Raw genomic sequence first — 22700 nt, forward strand, 5'->3', positions numbered from 1 at the left:
CATATCCCTGTAGACGTGCGCACATCTCCAATTCCTCTTGTTTATTCCCCATACTATGGGCATTTGTATAGAGGCATCTGAGCCAAGTTCCAAATGAAGCCGACTCATTGGCTGGAGCAGCTGAAATAATAGCTCTGCATCGCTCCAAGCATTTATTACAGGTGCTGGCAACTGACTGGGAGTGTTGGGATGGATTGATGCCCCCCTCCCCCAACACATCTAGTTTAAACCTGTCTTGACCAGCCTGGCAAGTCTCCTACCAAAGCTGCTCTTCCCCTCGTCAGACTGGCTCCACCAGCCTCCAGTAGACCTGGCCTCCCAAATTGAGTCCCATGTTCTAAATAACCAAACCCCTGACTATGGCACCACTGTTCTAACCATTTATTAAACTGCCAAATCCACTTAGCCTTTTCAAGGTCCTCCCCTTTTTCCTGGAGAATTGATGAAAAAACTATATCTGAGCCCCAGAGCCCCTAACCACCTTTCCCGGGGCTCCGTAGTTCTTCTTAATGCTTTCCAGGCTACTGCTGTCTATATCACTAGCACCCACATGGACCACTAGAAGTGGGTAATAGTCAGCGGGACTTACTTATCCAGGCAGCCTCTCAGCAACATCCCTGATCTGAGCCCCTAGTAGGCAACACACCTCCCTTGAGATCGGGTCAGGCCAACAGATCAGTAAGTGCCTCTGTGCCTTTCAAAGTAGAGTTACCTACTACTATGACCTGCTGCTTTTTTTGGAAGCACTAGTAGTTATCCTCTTTACTGGTGTGGCGACTGGTTGTTCCTTTGGTGTGGTGTTACCTCGTTAGCCCCCTGCAGAACTGTGAAGTGGTTCTGGGTGGGGACATCAGATTTTGGAGGAAGCCCCTTGCTTTTAATTGTCCTCTTCCTCCTTTTTTTGTTTTTTGTTTTTTGTGGTTTTTTTTGTTGTTACAAGTTCCCAGCTTCCTGGATTAATGCCCTCCTTCTTTTCTGTATGTGACAGGGTGGATGCTTGTGGCACCTGCACAGTTTGGGCCTGGAGCAAGCAGTCCAGCTCCCTCTCAGCTTCCCTGATATCCCTTAGTCAGTCTCTCGCATCTCAGAGAGACAGTCTCTTGCATCTCAGCCACCTGCTGCAGGAGGTCCTCCACTAGGGTGCACTGTGTGCAGCCCTGTTCATTATTCACCCTTGCCTCAAGAGACAAGTTGAAACACTTTCTACACTCTGAGGCCTGCACTGCAGCCTCCCCTCTCAGTTCTGTCTGAGTGGCGACGCTGGCCACCGCCAGGGCAGCCAGTGTAGAGCTCCCAGACTGGGCCCTGTCCCTGAGGCGAGTGCTCACCTGCCCGCTCGAACTGATGTGCCACACTCCTGGTCACTCATGCTCCCTAGGGCGTTTTATCCACTCAGGGATGGTGCCATCCCTCCTGGTGCCGCCCCCTATGAGTCAGCTGCTCGCATCAGCAGAGCTGCCGGCTCCTGGGCAAGTCCTATCAAGGACTTGAGGCTCCCTTGGTGGCTCTTGCCGATCAGGATTGAGACTCCTGGACACCATTTTTTCCCCACGCTCCTGTGTTGTAGGCATCCTCTCTGGAGTTACCTCGGCAAATGTCATAAGGACCACTCTCCTACTGCAGCAAACAGCCATGACCTGCAGTCCCTCCTATTTGGCGGATCCAGTTGTACCAGTCCCCAAAACAATTGCTTAGATGATATGGGCTCTCCCTGGCTTGTCTTAAGTGGTGTAGGTGCTGGCACTTGGCAGTATGAAGCAATACAGCATTGCCCTTTCCCCACATAGCTCCTGGCAGGACAAATCCAACAAGTGCCTGGAAAGATGTTGGCTGTGGGAGGATGTGGAAAAAATGTGATGGGGAAGGAGTCATTGCGCAAAGTTCCTGTGGGAGGGATGTGAAAGAGAAGAGGGAGCTTATGGTGGTTATCAAAAAGCAAATAGGGTGGGAACTGAGAAGAGAAGGATGGAGACAAAGGAGGAGATGAAGGTATGTGGAGGGAAGCAGAGATTAAATCACAGAAGAACTGGAAGGAGTTGAAGGTGACATGGAGATGTACTGGGGCAGTGCAAGCAGGAGGTGATTACAGAAGTCCAAGTGAGGCAAGGGAGACAAGGATACCAAGAGAAGGCAGGGTCGCTTCAACATTATTGATTGGGAATCCTCTGCTCTACTGTCTGTGTTTTGTTCTAGGGCACTAAATGAGAATATGGCCAATGGCATTGAAGATCTTATTAGGATCCCATTCCCAAACCACAGCAGTCAAGTCTTATGTGGTTTAAATGAGCAGTGGCATGACGGTCTCCTCTGTGATGTCATCCTCATTGTACAGGACCAGGAGTACCAGACCCATCGGTCCGTCCTTGCTGCCTGCAGCAAGTACTTCAAAAAACTCTTCACTACTCACACTTTAACAAACCAGCCCTATGTTTACGAGATTGACTTTGTCAAACCCCAGCAGCTCCCTTAGGGCATATTAAGGCAAAGACTGACTATAGCACTTATCTCAATTTCCAAAGCGCTACCCAGTTTGGAGGAGTTTTTTCCCCCATGGCACCTGGAGGAAGAGAGAAAGATAAAGCCCAAGGCACCCCAGCAATGTCCCATCTGTAACAAAGTCATCACAGGAGCTGGCAAGCTGCTCAGGCACATGAGGACCCATATGGAAGAGAAGCCATATATGTGCAATATCTGTGAAGTCCGCTTTACCAGGTGTGTGTTGGTTACCTCTGCTGTGCGTGGCCATGTGTGGGGAGGGTGGGGGTGGGGGTTGGAGGGGCCACGTCACAACCCATGGCTGATTCCTAAGCTACATGTCTCTTCCCCTGCCCCCCCCCCCCAAAAAAAAGTAGCAAAGAAAGCAGGGCATGATCTCTATCCCTTCAGAAAAAGGGAGGAAGGAAGGATGGAGGAAGAAAATGAACCTACTGATTTTGGTGGGTTGTGGATCACATCCACAACTCACTGGATCCATCCCCTCACTGGACAAAAGCTTAAATAAGTAACAGGATATTTTCAACCCCACCATAGTTCACCACAGTTGGACCATAGGGAGACGGAAAACAGATGGTCAAACAGCAAAAGAGGCTTCATCTTTAATGTGCTAGGAGATGTGTTGAGGTGGGAGGACCATTTAACTGCAGGATGTAATTAGTTTGGGTTTGCACATTTTGGCATCAGTGCAGACCACAACCAAGTTGCACATGTTTAGACATGACAGTGTCTGAGCTTTCTGAGGATGGAAAGGTCCTAATTATTATATGCTAGTAGTGAGGTTGGTGTCAGTCCCTTTTTCCAGGTAACAAGTGACAGGATGAGAAGAAATGGCCTCAAGTTTCACCAGGGGAGGTTTAGATATTGCATATTAGGAAAAATGTCTTCACTGAAAGAGTTGTCAAGCATTGGAACAGGCTGCCCAGGGAAGTGGTGGAGTCACTCTCCCTGGGGGTATTTAAAAGATGTGTACATGTGGTGTTGGGGGACATGGTTTAGTGGTGGACTTGGCAGTGTTAGGTTTACAGTTGGATTCAATGATCTTAAGGGTATTTTCCAACCTAAACGATTCTATGATTCTATGTTTCATCACCCTGAACACTGGCCACCGAAAAACCTGGCACCTCGACTCCCTCCATGGTCAGTGGAAAGAGATCAGCACCCTCAAAGATGTAGATGAGAAAAGGGAGTGAGCGAAGGTGTTATCCCTGACCGCAAAGACAATCTGTGTAGCTTAGCTAAGGCAACTAACTTTTAGGTAGCTCAAGTTAGGTGAGACCAGCCCCAACACAGGCTGCTCCAAGCCAGGCATGACCAGCCAGATCCACCCTTTGTACCAGTTCCCAGCTTTTGCACCTCTCTTCACTCCAGTAGGCTCCTTGATGGTAATAAATCAGACTGGGCTATGCAAATCTAATGCTACAGCTTAAAACCCTTCTCTAAAAAGCTGGGCAAATTTAATTGGTGAGCAGAAACAAATAGATTCCCAGACCTGCTCTTGTTGGGTACAATTAATATCTAATGAGTACAATCTTTACCATAATAATAAGGCTTTCTGACAAGACCATAGTATTTCAGCTCCTGGCTGCGTGTGAGAGAGAGAAAGCCCTATTAAGGAGGTGATCCTGCCCCTCTACTCTGCTCTTGTGAGACCTCACTTGGAGTACTGTGTACAGTTCTGGTGTCCTCAACATAAAAAGGACATGGAGCTGTTGGAGCAAGTCCAGAGGAGGGCTGCGAGGATGATAAGGGGGCTGGAGTACCTCCCATATGAAGATAGGCTGAGAAAGTTGGGGCTGTTCAGCCTGGAGAAGAGAAGGCTGCGTGGAGACCTCATAGCAGCCTTCCAGTATCTGAAGGGGGCCTATAAGGATGCTGGGGAGGGACTCTTCATCAGGGACTGTAGTGATAGGACAAGGGGGAATGGGTTCAAACTTAAACAGGGGAAGCTTAGGTTAGATATAAGGAAGAAGTTCTTTACTCTGAGGGTGGTGAGGCACTGGAACAGGTTACCCAAGGAAGTTGTGAATGCTTCATCCCTGGCAGTGTTCAAGGCCAGGTTGGATGGAGCCTTGGGCGACATGGTTTAGTGCAAGGTGTCCCTGCCCATGGCAGGGGGGTTGGAACTAGATGATCTTAAGGTCCTTTCCAACCCTAACCATCCTATGATTCTACGATTCTATGATTAAGCAAACCAGAGGAAAATAATATGCACAGTAGGCAAAGGCGAGCTCCTGATAATGGCCAGACACTTGGGGTGCTCCCGCATTCAGCCTTTCTTTTCTTCTCCCACCCCTGTGATAATATTTGAGTGGAAGCTATGCATATGATAAGGATTTGACCTGAAAATAAATTTCCATGCTCCTCTCCATTAACGCAGCAGACACTGTATTATAATGTGAGGAGCATCATGCCTCGGGTGGGTGTACGTGACGTGAGCTGGCTCACCCTGATATTTGCAGGGGAAAGGCCACTGCCTGGTGCTAATTCTTGCCTGCAGGAATTTGAATCTGGTTCCTGATGCATCCCCAGGTTAGTGCAGGGTTGTCACCTCCAGATAGGCGGGCTCTGCTGGAAGGAGGGGGATGGGTTCAGCCTGGTGAGTGTGGCTGTATCCCAAGCTGGAGGGACCACCTGGCTAGTCCCATCCTACAGTCCCCATCGCTCTCCTGGGTGTGATGCCCCAGGTACTAATTGCTGACAAGGAAATAACTTGGCTTGACCCGTCATTGACATCTTCCCCATAATGGGAATAATAGAGCTGAGCCCTCCCAGAGGGCTCCCAAAGTCCTTTACAAGCAAGGGCAGCATTGTTGGCTTCATTTGGGAAAACTGAGGCATGGAGAGATGTTGGTACTGACTCACAGTCACTGCAAAGGTTAGTAGGAGGGTTCAGGTGGGAATTCTAGTATCCTGGCACCTAATCCAGACAGGTTAATTCAGCACCTTGGAGGTTACAAGGATCCATGCAGAGATGGATCCACTCCACTAGAGTGTGGCCCATTACTAATGCAGGGTTAAACCCAACAGCTTCTACGTCCCCCCATATGCTTAACAGTTTCTAAATGCAAAGCACAGGGATAGAAGGACTTTAACCCAAGAAAATAATCACAAAGAAGATTGGAACTAACCTGTCGTGGTTTAAACCCAGCCAGTAACTCAGAACCACACAGCTGCTCGCTTACTCCCCCCTCTTCTTCCCCCTCCCCCCCCCCCCCCCCGCTCCCAGAGGGATGGGGAGGAGAATCGAAAGAATGTAAATCCCACAGGTTGAGATAAGAACAGTCCAGTAACTAAGGTATAATACAAAACCACTGCTACCACCAATAATAATAACAATAAGGGAAATAACAAGGGGAGAGAATATAAAACTAAAAGGGGAAAAGGAAAAGAAAACAAAAAACACAAGTGATGCACAATACAATTGCTTACCACCCACTGACTGATACCCAGCCCGACCCAAGCAGTGATCTGGGCCTTCCAGGTAACTCCCCTCAGTTTATTTACTGGGCATGACGTGCTGTGGTATGGAATACCCCTTTGGCTAGTTTGGGTCAGGTGTCCTGTCTCTGCTTCCTCCCAGCTTCCCATGCCCCTCCTCACTGGCAGAGCATGAGACTGAAAAGTCCTTGATCGGAGTAAGCATTACTTAGCAACAACTAAAAACATCGGTGTGTTATCAGCATTGTTCTCAGACTAAAGTAAAAAACACAGCACTGCACCAGCTACTAAGAAGGAGAAAAATAACTGTTACAGCTGAACCCAGGACATAAACCAACTGTGCAGTCTCCCATCATCATTCATGAAAACAAAGCCGTTCATTTGGGTCATCCCCCACAGAGCTGAAGGCTGGAGGGTTTTCTCCTTCTTTAACACCCTGAGCAAAGTGAAAATTTCAAAACATTGGTTTATTTTTAAATGTATTTTGTTTAGGTTTGTTTGGCGGGGTTTTTTAGCCATTTTCAGCATTACTCTAATGTGTGAGCTCTCCTTTAGGGAAAAGTGTATTTAAGCAAAGTGGAGTGATTGAGATGTAGGAAGAGATTTCTGCCAGGATTTCCTGAACACCGCCACTTGCATTACATGTTTTGCTCTCGAGGGGAAATCTCATGCTTCCTGAAAGTATTGGACGTGCACCCATGGCAGTGAGTGATGCCTTCGCCAGGGAGATGCAAGCCCAGACATTCACCCTTGGGGTCCCCTGGGAATGAGGATGCAGGGAAGCTGAGGTTCCCAAATGAGATTTCTGAGCGAATCAGTCCTCAGTTGTGGAGGAGCAAATTTACTGGGGGAAATAGAGAAAATATATTTTCCTGGGTGGGGAGTCCCCCAACCTCCCTGTCAGATCCCTTCACATCTGTGGGCTCCCACATGGAACCCACATGCACCAGCAAGGAGCCCACATGCACCTGGATCTGCTACTCCTGACTCCCAAGGACATCTGACTGCAGGAAGGAGGACTTCATTTAATAGCTCATTAATTTTTTTCCTTAAACTTGTTTAAAGACTGCTCAGTTTTTAATCTGCTGGTTTACCCTGCTAAAACACTGGAGAAAACTACAAATATTTCAGCATTACGGTTATTCACATACATGGAGCATGGTTCTTCTTCAGTGAGACTGCGAGCTCCCATCTTGAAAAGCCTGTGTTTCCCATGCTGCATCCTCCCCTGGGTGCTTCACCACAGCCAGAGCATCTCACCCCCACAACTTCTGAGCTTCTCCAGATAGAGCCATAAAACCTCTCTTCCATCCCATGAAGATGCTGTCAGAGAAGGGAGGATTGAGTTTCTCCCCATCTGCTGCCAGAGATGGCTAATAGCCTGAAAAAAGCTTTTTTTAAACCACGACACCTGTATTTACATTATACAATCCTGGCACACTGCATGTTTATCAGGGAAAGCAATAGGTTAAAAGTTACATATATAGGTTTAAATTATAGGTGGGGCTGGTAGCTATGCTTTTTATTAACATTTCCCAACATTTCACATTATGAGCCCCTGTGTTCGTCTGCTTACAACTTTGCTGTGCATTATCCATTTGGGATTAAATTTTCCATGCTGCTTTGTCTGCTGCTGAGAACTGATTTCAGCCCTTTTGGGGGAAATGCACCCTTGTTAAAATCTTAGGATAAAAGCAACTTCTTTGAAAATTTCAGAGTGGGAAGTTGGAATCTGGCCCTGGGCTTGGCGTGGGGACAGAGAGGTGCTTTTTTTCTGTCTCCCTAAAAATCTGTGTGGTTTGTAAACCTCATGCGAGCTTGTTACAACCTTTGCACAGGCAGGGAACATCCATTGGCTGGGTGGTCACTCTCAAAGAGTTGTGGTCAACGACTCAATGTCCAAGTGGAGATCGGTGACGAGTGGTGTTCCTCAGGGGTCGGTATTGGGACTGGCACTGTTCAACATCTTTGTTGGCAACATGGAGAGTGGGATTGAGTGCACCCTCAGCAAGTTTGCCAATGACACCAAGCTGTGTGGTACGGTTGACACACTGGAGGGAAGGGATGCCATCCAGAGGGACCTTGAAAGGCTTGAGAGGTGGACCAGTGCAAACTTCATGAAGTTTAACAAGGCCAAGTGCAAGGTCCTGCACCTGGGTCAGGGCAACCTCAAGCACAAATACAGGCTGGGTGGAGACTGGATTGAGAGCAGCTCCGAGGAACAGGACTTGGGGGTGTTGGCTGACAAAAAGCTTGACATGAGCTGGCAATGTGCGCTTGCAGCCCAGAAAGCCAATTGTATGCTGGGCTGCATCAAAAGGAGCATGGCCAGCAGGTTGAGGGAGGTGATTCTCCCCCTCTACTCTGCTCTCGTGAGACCCCACCTTAAGTAAGTAAGTACTGCATTCAGCTTGGGGGCCCTCAACACAAGAGGGATGTGGACCTGCTTGAGGAAGTCCGGAGGAGGGCTACAAAGATGATCAGAGGGCTGGAGTACCTCTCCTATGAGGACAGGCTGAGAGAGTTGGGCTTGTTGAGCCTGAAGGCTGAAGGCTCTGGGGAGACCTTATAGCAGCCTTCTAGTACCTAAAGGGTACAAGAAAGCTGGAGAGGGGGTAATGGCTTTAAACTGACAGAGGGTAGATTTAGATTAGATATTAGGAAAAAATTCTTCACTATGAGTGTGGCAAGACACTGGCACAGGTTGCTCAGAGAAATTGTGGCAGCCCCATCCCTGGAAGTGTTTAAGGCCAGGTTGGATGGGGCTTTGCGCAACTTGGTCTAGTGGAAGGTGTCTCTGCCCATGGCAGGGGGGTTGCAACTAGATGATCTTTAAGGTCCCTTCCAACAAAGACCATTCTATGATTCTATGAGCTCCACTGCCTGCACTGCCACTGCACATGCAGGATCAGGCTGGGACTGGTTTCCCAAAGGTAATAAAGCATCATCTGGTGAAGAAGTGACTCTCCTGCTAGGGATACTTCTCTGCATCCTTGATCCCGAGGAAATGGTTTTCAAGGATGCCCATTGAAGGGCTGCACTGCTCGCAGTGTGGCCGACACCAGTATGCGGCTGGTAACATCACCAAAAACTATTTCAAGATGCACACAGGAAGGGTGGCAGAAATTAGTACAATGGCAGTACCTTGCAAGTTTTGAGGGCTTGACCTGAAAGCATAAATTGATTTTTTGGGGTTTTTTGTTTTGGTTTTTTTGTGTAGGTATTTTTTGTGTGTGTTTTTTTTTTTTTTTTTTGCATGATCACATATTTTATATATAATTGCCCTGGGATCAGCTATAGCAGTCATTTTTCTTCTTGTTATTAGCTGGTGCAGTGCTGTGTTTTTGACTTTCAGCCTGAGAACAACACTGATAACACCGATGTTTTTAGTTGTTGCTAAGTAATGTTTACTCCGACCAAAGACTTTGTCAGTCTCATGCTCTGCCAGGGAGGAGGGGAAGCCGGGAGGAAGCAGAGACAGGACACCTGACCCAAACAAGCCAAAGGGGTATTCCATACCATGGCACATCATGCCCAATATATAAACTGGGGGGAGTTACCTGGAAGGCCCAGATCGCTGCTCGGGTCGGGCTGAGTATCGGCTGGCGGGTGGTGAGCAATTGTATTCTCTCCCCTTGTTATTTCCCTTATCATTATTATTATTAGTGGAAGTAGTAGTTTTTTTGTATTATACCTTAGTTACTGGACTGTTCTTATCTCAACCCGTGGGAGTTACATTCTTCCGATTCTCCTCCCCATCCCTCCGGGAGCGGGTTTGGAGGAAAGGGGGGAGTGAGCAAGCAGCTAGTTGGTTCCGAGTTAAGGGCTGGGATTAAACCAAAACAGTTCTTTGTGGAGCCCAATGTGGGGCACGAAGGGTTGAGATAAAGACAGATCTGACCAGAGTGTGTCTAATCATATTTGTGATAAGCATTCATTGTTACTACTCCTTACAATGTTGATTTATTTGCTCTCAGAGTTGTTGCGCTTGATCTCAGAGTTTCAGCATGTCGTACCTTACTTACAGCCACTATTTGCTGTTTTAGTGTTTGATGGCTGGGAGGCCTGGGCTAAGGTTCTTGTTTCACTGTACTTCATGGTAATGACTTGTAATGCAATAGACTCATTGATCATGAAACTGGTCTGGCTTGCGTTCCCAGCACGGTCATCACCTCTATACTTTCGGAGGTATATAATGAAATTTTTTAGCAATTAAAAATCTTTTTTTTCCCCTCCGGAGGTCAACCTACGAAGAAGGCATTCCCTTACACACCCCCGCTCCCCCACCAGGCTATTTACAACAGCATTTGAGAGTTCTGAAGGTTTTGGATGGCCTTTGAACACCCTTGAGACCTGCCTGCTGATTGTGCTGGGCATCAGCATGTTGGCACACATACAGAGTGTGTTTTACCCATGGCCATCCCACCCTGGGAACACCCTATTTCATCTGATCTCAAAAGTTAAGCAGTATTGGGTTCGAATCTGGTCTAGGGTTAGACGATGATGTAGGAGGACCACCAAGAGATTTTCCCTGAGGCTGGACAGTCATGAGTGGCAGGGCGTGTGGGATAGTATGGGCAAGTATCTAGGCCCATGGGCCCCTCCAGTGCTTTGGAACTTCACCGCTGAACAAGTGCAACATCCGGAAAAACTAGTAAAACACTTAAACGAGGTGTGCTGTCTTTCTGGGTATACGAGAGAGGGACAAATCATGGCAACGTGCTGGGGCTTGGCCTACGCCTACAGAGCCCGGTTCAACACTAACTTTCAAGGGGAAAAAAATGTCTCTGGATCTGATGGCAAAGCAACAGACAATGCAGCTACTCCAACTCCAAGCACAACAGCTACACCAATCCCAGTGACAAGGACAGCAGTTGCCCAAACCCTGACCTCAACAGACAATGCAACTACTCCACCTTCAAATACAGCAGCTACACCAACCCCAGTGGCAAGCACAGGAGCTACTCAAACCCCGAGAGCAACAGACAATGCAGGTGTTGGTGTTAATCAACCCTCAAGCACAGCAGCTGCACCAACCCCGGCAATAGACACTGCAGCCACTCCAACGCCAGTGGCAGACACTGCAGCTAAACCAAATGGCCAATTTGTGACAATATTGGTTGCCCCTGTAAGCAAAAGCAAAGGAGAGGCACAAAAAGCAACCCGTGCAGTGAAGAAAGGTGAAGTCGCAATGCACTTACTACAGGGGACAGCATCTGAACAAGAGTTAACACTACGTGGATCAGAGGAAGAGGAAGAAGAAGAAGTGACTTCTCGACCCCGGACCTCGACCGAGCTGCGGAATATGCGAAAAGATTTCACCCGTCTTCCAGGGGAGTACATTGTCACCTGGTTGCTCCGATGCTGGGACAATGGGGCCGATGGTCACGAACTAGAAGGTAGGGAAGCCAAGCAGCTGGGATCACTTGCTAGGGAAGGGGGAATTGACAAAGCGATTCTAAAAGAGAAACAAGCCTTCAGCCTTTGGAGGCAGCTCCTGGCAGCTGTGAAGGAAAGGTTTCCCTACAGAGATGATGTTATGAGTCGCTCAGCCAACTGGACCACGATAGAGAGAAGCATCCAGTCCCTGAGGGAATCAGCCATTATAGAGATGATCTATTGTAGGCCGGATGCCGGGAATGCATCCGTAGATCCAGATGAAGTTGAATGTACATGACCCATGTGGCAGAAACTTGCACGGAGTGCGCCATGATCATATGCCCACTCATTGGCATCAATGACCTGGAATGACATAGCGCCACCAACAATGGATGAAGTGACTCGTCAACTCCGAGAGTTCGAAGACAATCTCACCCCTTCCATCATTTCAGCTGTGGAAAAACTGTCCCAGGAGTTCAAATAATTGAGAGACGATTTATCCGATCTATCCAGCTCCCCACGTATACCAACCCATGTCTCAACTATTAACAGAAGATGCCCTACTGCTCGAGAGAGAAAATACAGGAGATACACACCACGGGCCACCCAATGGTTTTACCTGTGGGATCAAGGAGAAGACATGAAAAAGTGGGATGGAAAACCTACCTCAGTTCTGGAGCAACGGGTGCGTGAATTGGAGAACAATTATCAAGGATGATCCTCCCATGAAAGCTGCTGCTCCAGTCTCTGGTGAGCAGTTTCCCAGATGGAGTGGAAGAGCTGATTTTACTCCAGCTCCTGTGATAAGGAATACTAATCCTTTTCTACAAGACAGAAGTGGACAATCTTGTGATCACTACTAGAGGGGCCCTGCCTCCAGCCAGGTGGAGGAGAGGGATAATCGGGTTTACTGGACTGTGTGGATCAGATGGCCTGGCACATCCGTCCCACAGAAGAATAAGGCTCTAGTAGATACCAGTGCACAGTATACCCTGATTCCATCAAGGTATCAAGGGGCGGAACCCATTTATATTTCTGGAGTGACAGGAGGATCCCAAGAGTTGACTGTACTGGAGGCTGAAATCAGCCTGACTGGGAGGAAGTGGCAAAAGCACCCCATTGTGACTGGTCCAGGGACTCCATGCACCCTTGGCAGAGACAATCTCAGGAGAGGGTACTTCAAAGACCCAAAAGGGTATAGATGGGCTTTTGGTATCGCTGCCTTGGAGACAGAGGAAATTAAGCAGCTGTCCACCTTGCCTGGTCTCTCAGAGGATCCTTCTGTTGTGTGGTTGCTGAAGGTCAAAGAACAACAAGTGCCAATTGCGACCACAACAGTGCACCGGTGGCAATATCGCACCAACCGAGACTCCCTGATTCCCATTCATAAGCTGATCTGTAGATCGGAGATCCAAGGAGTGATCAGCAGGACGCACTCACCCTTTAATAGCCCCATATGGCCAGTGCAAAAGTCTAATGGAGAGTGGAGACTAACAGTAGACTATCGTGGCCTGAACGGACTCACACCACCATTGAGTGCTGCCGTACCGGACATGCTAGAACTTCAATATGAACTGGAGTCAAAGGCAGCCAAGTGGGATGCCACAAGTGATATTGCCAATGCATTTTTCTCAATCCCTTTGGCAGCAGAATGCAGGCCACAGTTTGCTTTCACTTGGAGGGGTGTCCAGTACACTCGGAACCGGCTGCCCCAGGGGTGGAAACACAGCCCTACCATCTGCCATGGACTGATCCAGATTGCACTGGAACAGGGGCAAGCTCCAGAACACCTGCAATACATTGATGACATCATTGTGTGGGGTGATACAGCGGAAGAAGTTTTTGAGAAAGGGAGGAAGATAATCCAAATCCTGCTGAAGGCCGGTTTTACCATAAAATGGAATAAGGTCAAGGGACCTGCACAGGAGATTCAATTTTGGGGAATAAAATGGCAAGATGGACATCACCAGATCCCCACAGATGTGATCAACAAGATAACAGCAATGTCTCCACCAACTAACAAGAAAGAAACACAAGCTTTCTTAGGTGTTGTGGGGTTCTGTAGAATGCACGTCCCAGATTACAGTCTGATTGTAAGACTTCTCTACCACGTGACCCGGAAGAAGAATGATTTCAAATGGGGCCCTGAGCAACAACAAGCCTTTGAACAAATTAAACGAGAAATAGTTCATGCAGTAGCCCTTGGACCAGTCCGGGCCGGGCCAGATGTGAAAAATGTGCTTTATACCGCAGCAGGGGAGAATGGTCCTACCTGGAGCCTCTGGCAGAAAGCTCCAGGGGAGACTCGAGGTTGACCCCTCAGCTTTTGGAGTTGGGGATACAGAGGATCCGAGGGCAGCTACACTCCCACTGAAAAAGAGATACTGGCAGCCTATGAAGGGGTTCGAGCTGCCTCAGAAGTGATTGGCACTGAAGCACAGCTCCTCCTGGCACCCTGGTTGCCTGTGCTGGGCTGGATGTTCAAAGGCAGGGTCTCCTCTACACATCATGCAACTGATGCTACATGGAGTAAGTGGGCCGCATTAGTTACACAAGAGCTCGAATAGGAAATCCCAGTCATCCAGGAATTCTAGAAGTCATCATGGACTGGCCAGAGGGCAAAGATTTTGGGATGTCACCAGAAGAGGAGGTGATGCGTGCTGAAGAGGCCCCACCATATAATGAACTGTCAGAGAGTGAGAAGCAATATGCCTTGTTTACTGATGGGTCCTGCTGTATTGTGGGAAAGCATCAGAGATGGAAGGCAGCTGTGTGGAGTCCCCTGTGACAAGTTGCAGAAACTGCTGAAGGAGAGGGTGAATAGAGTCAGTTTGCAGAGGTGAAAGCCATCCAGCTGGCCTTGGACATTGCTGAAAGAGAAAAATGGCCAGTACTTTATACTAACTCATGGATGGTGGCAAATGCCCTGTGGGGGTGTTTGCAGCAATGGAAGCAGAGCAACTGGCAACGCAGAGGTAAACCCATCTGGGCTGCTGCACTGTGGCAAGATATCGCTGCCCGGGTGCAGAACCTGGTGGTGAAGGTATGCCACCTAGATGCTCATGTACCCAAGAGTCAGGCCACTGAGGAACACCAGAACAACCAGCAAGTGGATAAAGCTGCTAAGACTGAAGTGGCTCAGATGGACTTAGATTGGCAACAGAAGGGTGAGTTACTTTTAGCCCAGTGGGCCCATGACACCTCAGGCCATCAAGGCAGAGATGCAACATATAGATGGGCTCGTGATCGAAGGGTGGTCTTAACAATGGACGCTATTGCCCAGGTTATTCACGAATGTGAAACATGTGCTGCAATTAAGCAAGCCAAAGGGTTAAAGCCTCTCTGGTATGGAGGACGATGGCCGAAGTACAGGTATGGGGAGGCCTGACAGATTGACTATATTACACTCCCACTGACCTGCCAAGGCAAGCGCCATGTGCTGACCATGGTGGAAGCAAACACCGGATGGCTTGGAAACATATGCTGTGCCCCACACCACTGCCCAGAACAGTATCCTGGGCCTTGAGAAACAAGTCTTGTGGTGACACGGCACCCCAGAGAGAATTGAGTCAGATAATGGGACTCATTTCTGGAACAAGCTTATAGACACTTGGGCCAAAGAGCATGGCATTGAGTGGGTATATCACATCCCCTACCATGCACCAGCCTCTTGTAAAATCGAACGGTACAATGGGCTGTTAAAAACTACACTGAGAGCAATGGGTGGTGGGACTTTCAAACACTGGGATACACATTTACCAGAAGTCACCTGGTTGGTCAACACGAGGGGATCTGCCAACAGGGCTGGCCCAGCCCAATCAGAACTTTTACTTACTGTAGAGGGGGATAAAGTTCCTGTGGTGCACATCAATGTAGGACAGGATGGAAACTATTTCATTATTGCCAGAGAGAGGTAACTGCTTGGCTGGAGAAGAAAGAGTTAAAGAAGAAGCAAAGTACACTGTGTGATTAAGCAGAGCAACCCAGATGGGCAGGAGTAGGAGAATAGAAAGATAAGGAACTGGCTATTCTGGGACTGTTTGTGAAACAACGAGGAATGTTGGAAAAAACAAAACTGTAAACCAGGAACTAAACATGATGTGATAAAATAGTTTGGCATAAGAGTTAGAGCAATAGGCTAAAGATAGCTTTGCTAGAATGGTATAAAAGCTAGAGCAATAGGCAATAAAGTGATTCACTGCCTGAAGACGCACTGAGTCCGTGCCGTTAATCTCCGCACATAAAGAATTTCTTGGGGCAAACTCACACGTCGGGTTGTTTTTTGCTCAGGGACCTGGATATGCTTGGTGGGTAGTGCGGGAAGATGGGGAAGTCCGATGAGTACCTCAAGGGGATTTAATTTTGGCGGAAAACAGCCAATGAACTCAATTGTATGCTGTTGCCTGCTCTATAACACTTTTATAGCCCACCAGCTAGATATCTTCAGGTCACCAGCAACTGACCCTGACTTCCCTCCGATCATCACCCCAACAAAGAATGAATTTTGACAAAACCAGACGAGCTCAGCAGTGACCAGACGAGTTCAACGGTGTCATCAGCAGGCAACAACCCAACACTCCACACCGTCCCTCCTGCCCTCAAAGAGTATTACAAGAGATGGAGCCTGACATCATGGACTGGATGAATTCAGCAACTTTACAGGGATTGGTCCATGGACTAGGGAATGATATCTTTCTCTTTGTGTGTGGGTGTGGGTTTGTGTGTATATATATATATATATATGAGACAAACGCGATGGTATATTGAAAAATGTGGGATCTGAGCATGACGTGAATGGTATGGAATAAGGGGTGGATACTGTCTTGGGTTCAGCAGTAGCAGTCATTTTTCTCTTTCTTAGTAGCTGGTGCAGTGCTGTGGTTTTGACTTTCAGCCTGGGAAAAACGCTGATAACACCAATGTTTTAGTTGTTGCTAAGTAATGTTTACTCCGACCAAGGACTTTCTCAGTCTCATGCTCTGCCAGGGAGGAGGGGAAGCTGGGAGGAAGCAGAGACAGGACACCTGACCCAAACTGGCCAAAGGGGTATTCCATACCATGGCACATCATGCCCAGTATATAAACTGGGGGGCGTTACCCCGAAGGCCCACGTCACTGCTCTGGCCGTGCTGGGTATCGGTCAGCGAGTGGTGAGCATTTGTATCCTCTCCCCTTGATATTTCCCTTATCATTATTATTATTAGTGCTAGTAGTAGTGGTTTTGTATTATACCTTAGTTACTGGACTGCTCTTATCTCAACCCGTGGGAGTTACATTCTTCCGATTCTCCTCCCCATCCCTCCAGAAGTGGGGGGAGGAAGAAGTGGGGGAGTGAGCGAGCTGCTGCATGGTTTTGAGTTACCGGCTGGGCTTAAACCACAACAGTAATACTGACATGACTCCATATATTCTAAATATTCTTAGGTACATTACTAATGTCTGGGGGGGATTGTACTAAAAGCATTTTGGAAAACAATATGGATTCTCTTTGCTTACTTGAACTTTGACAGTGCAACCTAGGCAACGCGTTCAGCTCAGTTCAGCTACAATCAGCTTTGGTTTTTGTAATCGCATGCCTTAGATGTGATTTTTGTAGACTGCAGAAGGAAACACTTATTGGGAAAAATAATAGTGATAGGACTGCCAGCTTGGGAAAATATTCTTGCTTTTAGATGTTCCCCTTAAATATTTGCAAATAAGTGGGTTTGGGATGGGTATTATGCTGTCCCACAGTTGTATTTACAAACCTTCTCCAAAATGTGTGTGAGGCTGGATGACTGTTGACGTTGGAGATCATGGCAGGGAATGACAGTGGATGCAGAGTGCCTGTGTGCTGCCTGCACCTCTGCCTGTGTCATGGTTTGAGCCCAGCTGGTAACTCAGAACCACACAGCCGCTTGCTCACTCCCCCCCTTCTTCCTCCCCCTGCTCCCAGAGGGATGGAGAGGAGAATCGGAAGAATGTAACTCCCACAGGTTGAGATAAGAGCAGTCCCGCAACTAAGGTATAATACAAAACCACTACTGCTACCACCAATGATAATAATGATTAGTGAAATAACAAGGGGAGAGGACACAATTGCTCACCACCCGCCGACCGATACCCAGCCCGACCCGAGCAGTGATCTGGGCCTTCCGGGTAACTCCCCCCGGTTTATATACTGGGCATGACGTGCTGTGGTATGGAATACCCCTTTGGCCAGTTTGGGTCAGGTGTCCTGTCTCTGTTTCCTCCCAGCTTCCCCTCCTCCCTGGCAAAGCATGAGACTGAGAAAGTCCTTGGTTGGAATAAACATTACTTAGCAACAACTAAAAACATCAGTGTTATCAGCGTTGTTCCCAGGCTGAAAGTTAAAAAACACAGCACTGCACCAGCTACTAAGAAGGAGAAAAATGACTGCTATAGCTGAACCCAGGACAGCCTGCCTCACACTGTGCCATGCTCCTGCTTCAAACCAATTCTCCTGAGACACCCAGTGGTCAGTGCAAGGATAAAAGGAAAATCAGCTCTAAGAGGGACTTCATTTAAGCAGTGTGTCCCCACATTGCCAGGCTCTCAAAACTCAACTAATTTGCTTATTTGCAGGCAGTAATATAGCTGTACTTACTTAGATATTCCCATATGGTTTTGGGGTTTATTCCATAGGGTATTTTCCTCCAATTGATGCTGTTTTGAACTCTCTGGGATGGGTTGCAAACTCCTGACATGGAGGGCTCTGTGTGTGTGATGTTTAGGCACTGTTGCCCTGGGAAAGAGGAGGCAGGTGCAAACGCCAGCCTCTGAGAGAATCCATACATTGGGGGAAGCCCTGGGATGAGCTCCCCACCTTGCCTTTCCCTCTCCTGATCCAAGGAGCAATCCCAACCACATCCCTTCTAGCCCATGCCACCTGACCAAGCACCTTTTCTTTTGCAGGCAGGACAAGCTCAAATTCAACATGTGGAAGCACACAGGGGAGCGGCTATACCTCTGCATCCACTGCAATGCCAAATTTGTGCACAACTATGACCTAAAGAATCACATGCACATCCATACTGGCATCTGGCTTGGCCACATGGCTCCCATCTTGGAGGTGAGCAACTAAACCCCTGCCCAATCCCACCATAGGACTGCTCCCTTCCCAATAGGGCAACTGGCTCCCTCGGAGTCCCTGCCTGCCCTTTCCATCATCTGGCTCCTGAGAAGCTCTTCATCCCCTTGCCACTATGGCCTGCCACAGGGCTTGGGGCACGGGGCCATCCCCAGGGTGAGCAGGTGGGAAGGTGGGTCCTGTGCCCCATGGCCACTGGCACTTTAGACTCTGCGATGCACTTGCCTTTGGGGCCATGAGGCTCTTACTGCCCCATCCAGCCACCCACCACTCACAGTTCCATCTGGAAAGGCCAGGCCAAGACTACTGCTCTTTTCAACACTCCCAAAAATGTAACTTGCCTTAGTCCAGGGCATGGCCACCACCATGAGATGGCTCTTCTGGGGACATGTTCCCCATTTTACACCCACAGGGCCCACTGGACACTGACAAGCCATCCAGACTTGGTTTTGATATGTTACATTCCATGGCCCTTTGGTCAAAAGGACTTTTCTTTCCTTTTTTCTTTTTTCTTTTTTCTTTGTTGTGGTTTTTTTTTTATTATTATTAATTCTCATGTCTGGCAACAATATTCATTCTACAAGGGATAAAGGGGAGGTTCAAGCAGTCACATTGGGAGGAGGAGGATCCTGGCCGTTGCCTTTCTCAGCAGTATATCAGATTTTCAGGGATGGTGAAAAAGCCTTGCTGCGCAGGATGAGTTGGGACCCTAAAAACATTAAAAACAAAACAAAACAAAAAAAAAAAGATAGAAAATCATTCGGGAACAAAGCTGGGTGGAAATTGCTTATTTTGGTTCTTTGGCCATTTCAAAATTTCAGGAGGAGAACCAAAGCCTATTTTGAGTATTTTAACTTCAGTTGCTTGAAAAGGTGAAGGAAAATTTTTTGAAGGATCAGAAATGCTTTTATTATGAGCTTTTATTAAACCCTTGCTTTATGAAAATAAACCATGTGGGAATTTTGAAATTAAAAAGTCATTTCAAATCAAAGAGTCAGAATTCACTGCCTCTGACCATTCTGAAATGTCTAGGGTTTTGTCCTTAATTCCCCCTAATTCCTATGTATATTTTGATGACAAAAATTTACAAAACACTGGAGTGTCCCCAAATCTGTAATGTCAATGGAAAAAAAATCAGTGTGAAAATATCCTTGCTGCTTGTCTCAAGGGATCTTTGTGGAAAAGAAGTCCACTAAAGATGTCTTGCAGATGAGATTGTCTACTTGCAAGCAAGTAGAAATACTATTTCTTCACTGTTTTTTGGTTCAAAAGATGAGGTGATAACATACAATGGGGTGTTCCAAGCTGAAGGTCACCCCTGGTGGCCAAAAGGTCTGGGTTCCTCCCCAGCATCCCTGTAGACCCTGGCTTGGCCACCCCCATTTAATATTTTTTTTTGAGGCCAAAAAAGTGTCAGATTGGCTGGAATAGCCCTGTCATCCTCCTTCAGCCCCTAAAACCATGAGCTTCTCTCGAGGATAAAGGCTTTTGATGGCCACTACCTCCAACAGATCCTCTCAGATGTGATGGGACCCCAGTTTCACCACTGAGATCGCTTGCGGTAGGTACCCCAGGAAGTTGGTTTTACATGAAACCAGCACTTCAAAATGAAAATGTTACAAATTAGGGCTTATTCTTTCTGTTTTTACTGTTACCTTTCAATGTCAGCAGAAGCAAAGGGAATGAGAGGACCATGGTTCATTAATTTTTTGTTTTGCTCATCAGTGGTGCCGCTCTGAAGCATTGGCTGGATGAGGGTCTCCCTACTGGAGCATGGGGGACACACAGGGAGTCCAGGATCCACAGCTCCCCATGAGGGTATGAAGGACTTCTGCTCTGAGACCATCCATAGCAGAATGATCCCAAGGAACTGCCCAATGCTCACTTCCTCCTCCAGACAGAAATCAACAAAGACTCTGCATGCAACAAGTAAATGGAGAGAGGGGGAAAAAAATTAAAAAAGAAAGAAAAGAAAGCATCTTAAAACTGCATCGAACTTTTTAAATCCATATCAACTTCTTACACAAGCAACGCTTTGCAGATGACTGGTTACTTCAGGTGTTTTTTTGTCTACGTTTTGGAATCACTGTAAAGTATCCAAAGATGCTGAGTAATGTATAATCTTACAAGGACTTGAAGCAAGATGTTTTTTCTGTCTCAATTTGTTTGTTGGGTTGGTTGAGATTTTTTTTTTATTTGTTTGAGGAAAAACTGCAATTTTTCTATTTATAACTATTTTTACATGATTGCTTTATGTACAAAACAATGGGGGGGGGGGAATCAAAACAAAAAAGGAGAGGAAACCACACACACAAACAAATTTGCCTTACTTACTCATGGGACAATCATCCTTAACTTTCATTGACTCTAGAAAGTGGATGGAAAAAAAGAGACTAGGTCCTTTTATGTATTTATTAAACTGTATTAATTGATGCTCTTAAATTATTAGCAGGACTTGGTTCTCTTGCCTGTGGCCATGCTGAGAAGGCTAAGCCTCTGCAGATGCTGAGCTGCCTCCCTCCTCAGGCTGGTGCAGCTATCCCTGTGGCCTCAGATATATGGATGTTTGCCAGACACACAAACTTAGAGCTTTCCAAAGGCACCTTTTGAAACACCAAAACAATCACACATCTAGCTGGTACAGTCTCCAACCCAAGGGGGCCACTGGCATTGCGATGCTGATGACGATTAATGAGTTAAGGTTGATGATCCCGCATTGCGCTGGGTTGGGTTGGATGAAGCTGGGTGCTGGCAGCAATCATGTTTTGGGGTGGGGAGGGAGGAGTAGAGAAAACCCTATTTCTTCCAATTTTGATGTTGTGCAGTGACTCCAGGCTACAGGTATCCATGTGGGAGCCCAGCTAACCATAGAGATGCCTTCCCAGGGCTCTGCTCCCCTTCCCCATCCAGGACAGGCATGATGAGTACAAAGCTGTTGTGGTTTGAGCCCAGCCGGTAACTCAGAACCACGCAGCCACTCACTCACTCCCCCCCTTCTTCCTCCCCCTGCTCCTGGAGGGATGGGGAGGAGAATCAAAAGAATGTGCTCTGGGGACAAAAGAAGGCTCTGGGGAGACCTTAGAGCAGCCTTCCAGTACCTAAAGGGGCCTACAAGAAAGCTGGAGAGGGACTTTTTACAAGGGCATGTAGTGGCAGGACAAAGGGGCAGTGGGGGGGGTGGCTTTAAAGTGAAAGAGGGGAGATTTAGATTAGATATTAGGAAGAAGTTCTTCACTATAAGAGTGGTGAGACATTGGAATATGTTTCCCAGAGAAGCTGTGGATGCCCCATCTCTGGAAGTGTTCAAGGCCAGGTTGGATGGGGCTCTGAAGAACCTCATTTAGTTGAAGATGTCCCTGCTCATTGCAGGGGGGGTTGGACTAGATGACTTTCAAAGGTCCCTCCCAACCCAAACCATTCTATGATTCTATGAACACAGCTGACACATGTAATTTGTGTTGCCGCTCAGAAGTTGCAGAATTTCCTTGTTATTTTTGAAAGAGATGCAAAACCCTGGAAAATAGGTTCCAGGTACGACCGGTGGGACTCATCCCATGTCATTCAGCTGTTTGAAGTGAAGACGCAGGAGCAGATGGTCCCCATGTGCCAAAAGTAGAACCGGTGGGGAAGAAGACCAGCCTGGCTGAACAGGGAGATATCGCTGGAACTCAGGAAGAAAAAGAGAATCTATCACCTGTGGAAGAAGGGACTGTCAACCCATGAGGAGTACAAGGATGTTGTTAGGTTATGCAGGGTGATTCGTAGAACTCATCAGGAACTCGTCAACAAAGTTTTAAGTTGACAAGCAAGTATTCTTTATTGCGGCGCCGGAGAACACGGGGGATAGCTCCTCCTAGCATGTTCTGTCCGAGCATCAATCAAACCGTGATTATATTGTCATTAGTCATACATATTCATTATATTGTATACATATTCATGAAGTTGTTTATACATGACATGACATTCCTAGAACATTCTTCCCGCATGCACACTTTATTATGGTAGTGGTGTTTGAGACCTTTAGTGGTCATTTCTTCATCATCCTCCTCTTCATCGCCTTATCTTTTCCTTGAATTTTGTTCTGGTAGTCTTTGAGGTCTGCACAGTAGATAAGTGCTTACGCCAGTTTAATTAGTTCGGTAACACTGCTGACATGAGTGATTTCTTCTCGTCCTTCTACTTATCAGTTAACTTAGCTACAGCACATCCTGAACATCTGCTAGTTTCAGGCACTCTTTATCTACAGCCCTTATTTTGCTTACAATAATTTTATACGAAGGTCATAAGGTTCTAAAAC

The 22700-nt window shown here is 47.3% G+C and overlaps 1 protein-coding gene across 1 annotated transcript; it reads left to right on the forward strand.

The window, feature by feature from the left end:
- Nucleotides 1–2209: 2209 nt before the first annotated feature.
- On the forward strand, nucleotides 2210–18397 carry LOC115619002 (zinc finger and BTB domain-containing protein 7C-like). Its single transcript, XM_030511019.1, is given in 4 exon segments — nucleotides 2210–2449; nucleotides 2482–2535; nucleotides 2537–2712; nucleotides 18229–18397. Coding segments are annotated over 4 exon segments (639 nt in total).
- Nucleotides 18398–22700: the final 4303 nt, after the last annotated feature.

The sequence above is a fragment of the Strigops habroptila genome, chromosome W (assembly GCF_004027225.2).
Source record: "Strigops habroptila isolate Jane chromosome W, bStrHab1.2.pri, whole genome shotgun sequence".
In the NCBI taxonomy this organism is placed as follows: Eukaryota; Metazoa; Chordata; class Aves; order Psittaciformes; family Psittacidae; genus Strigops; species Strigops habroptila.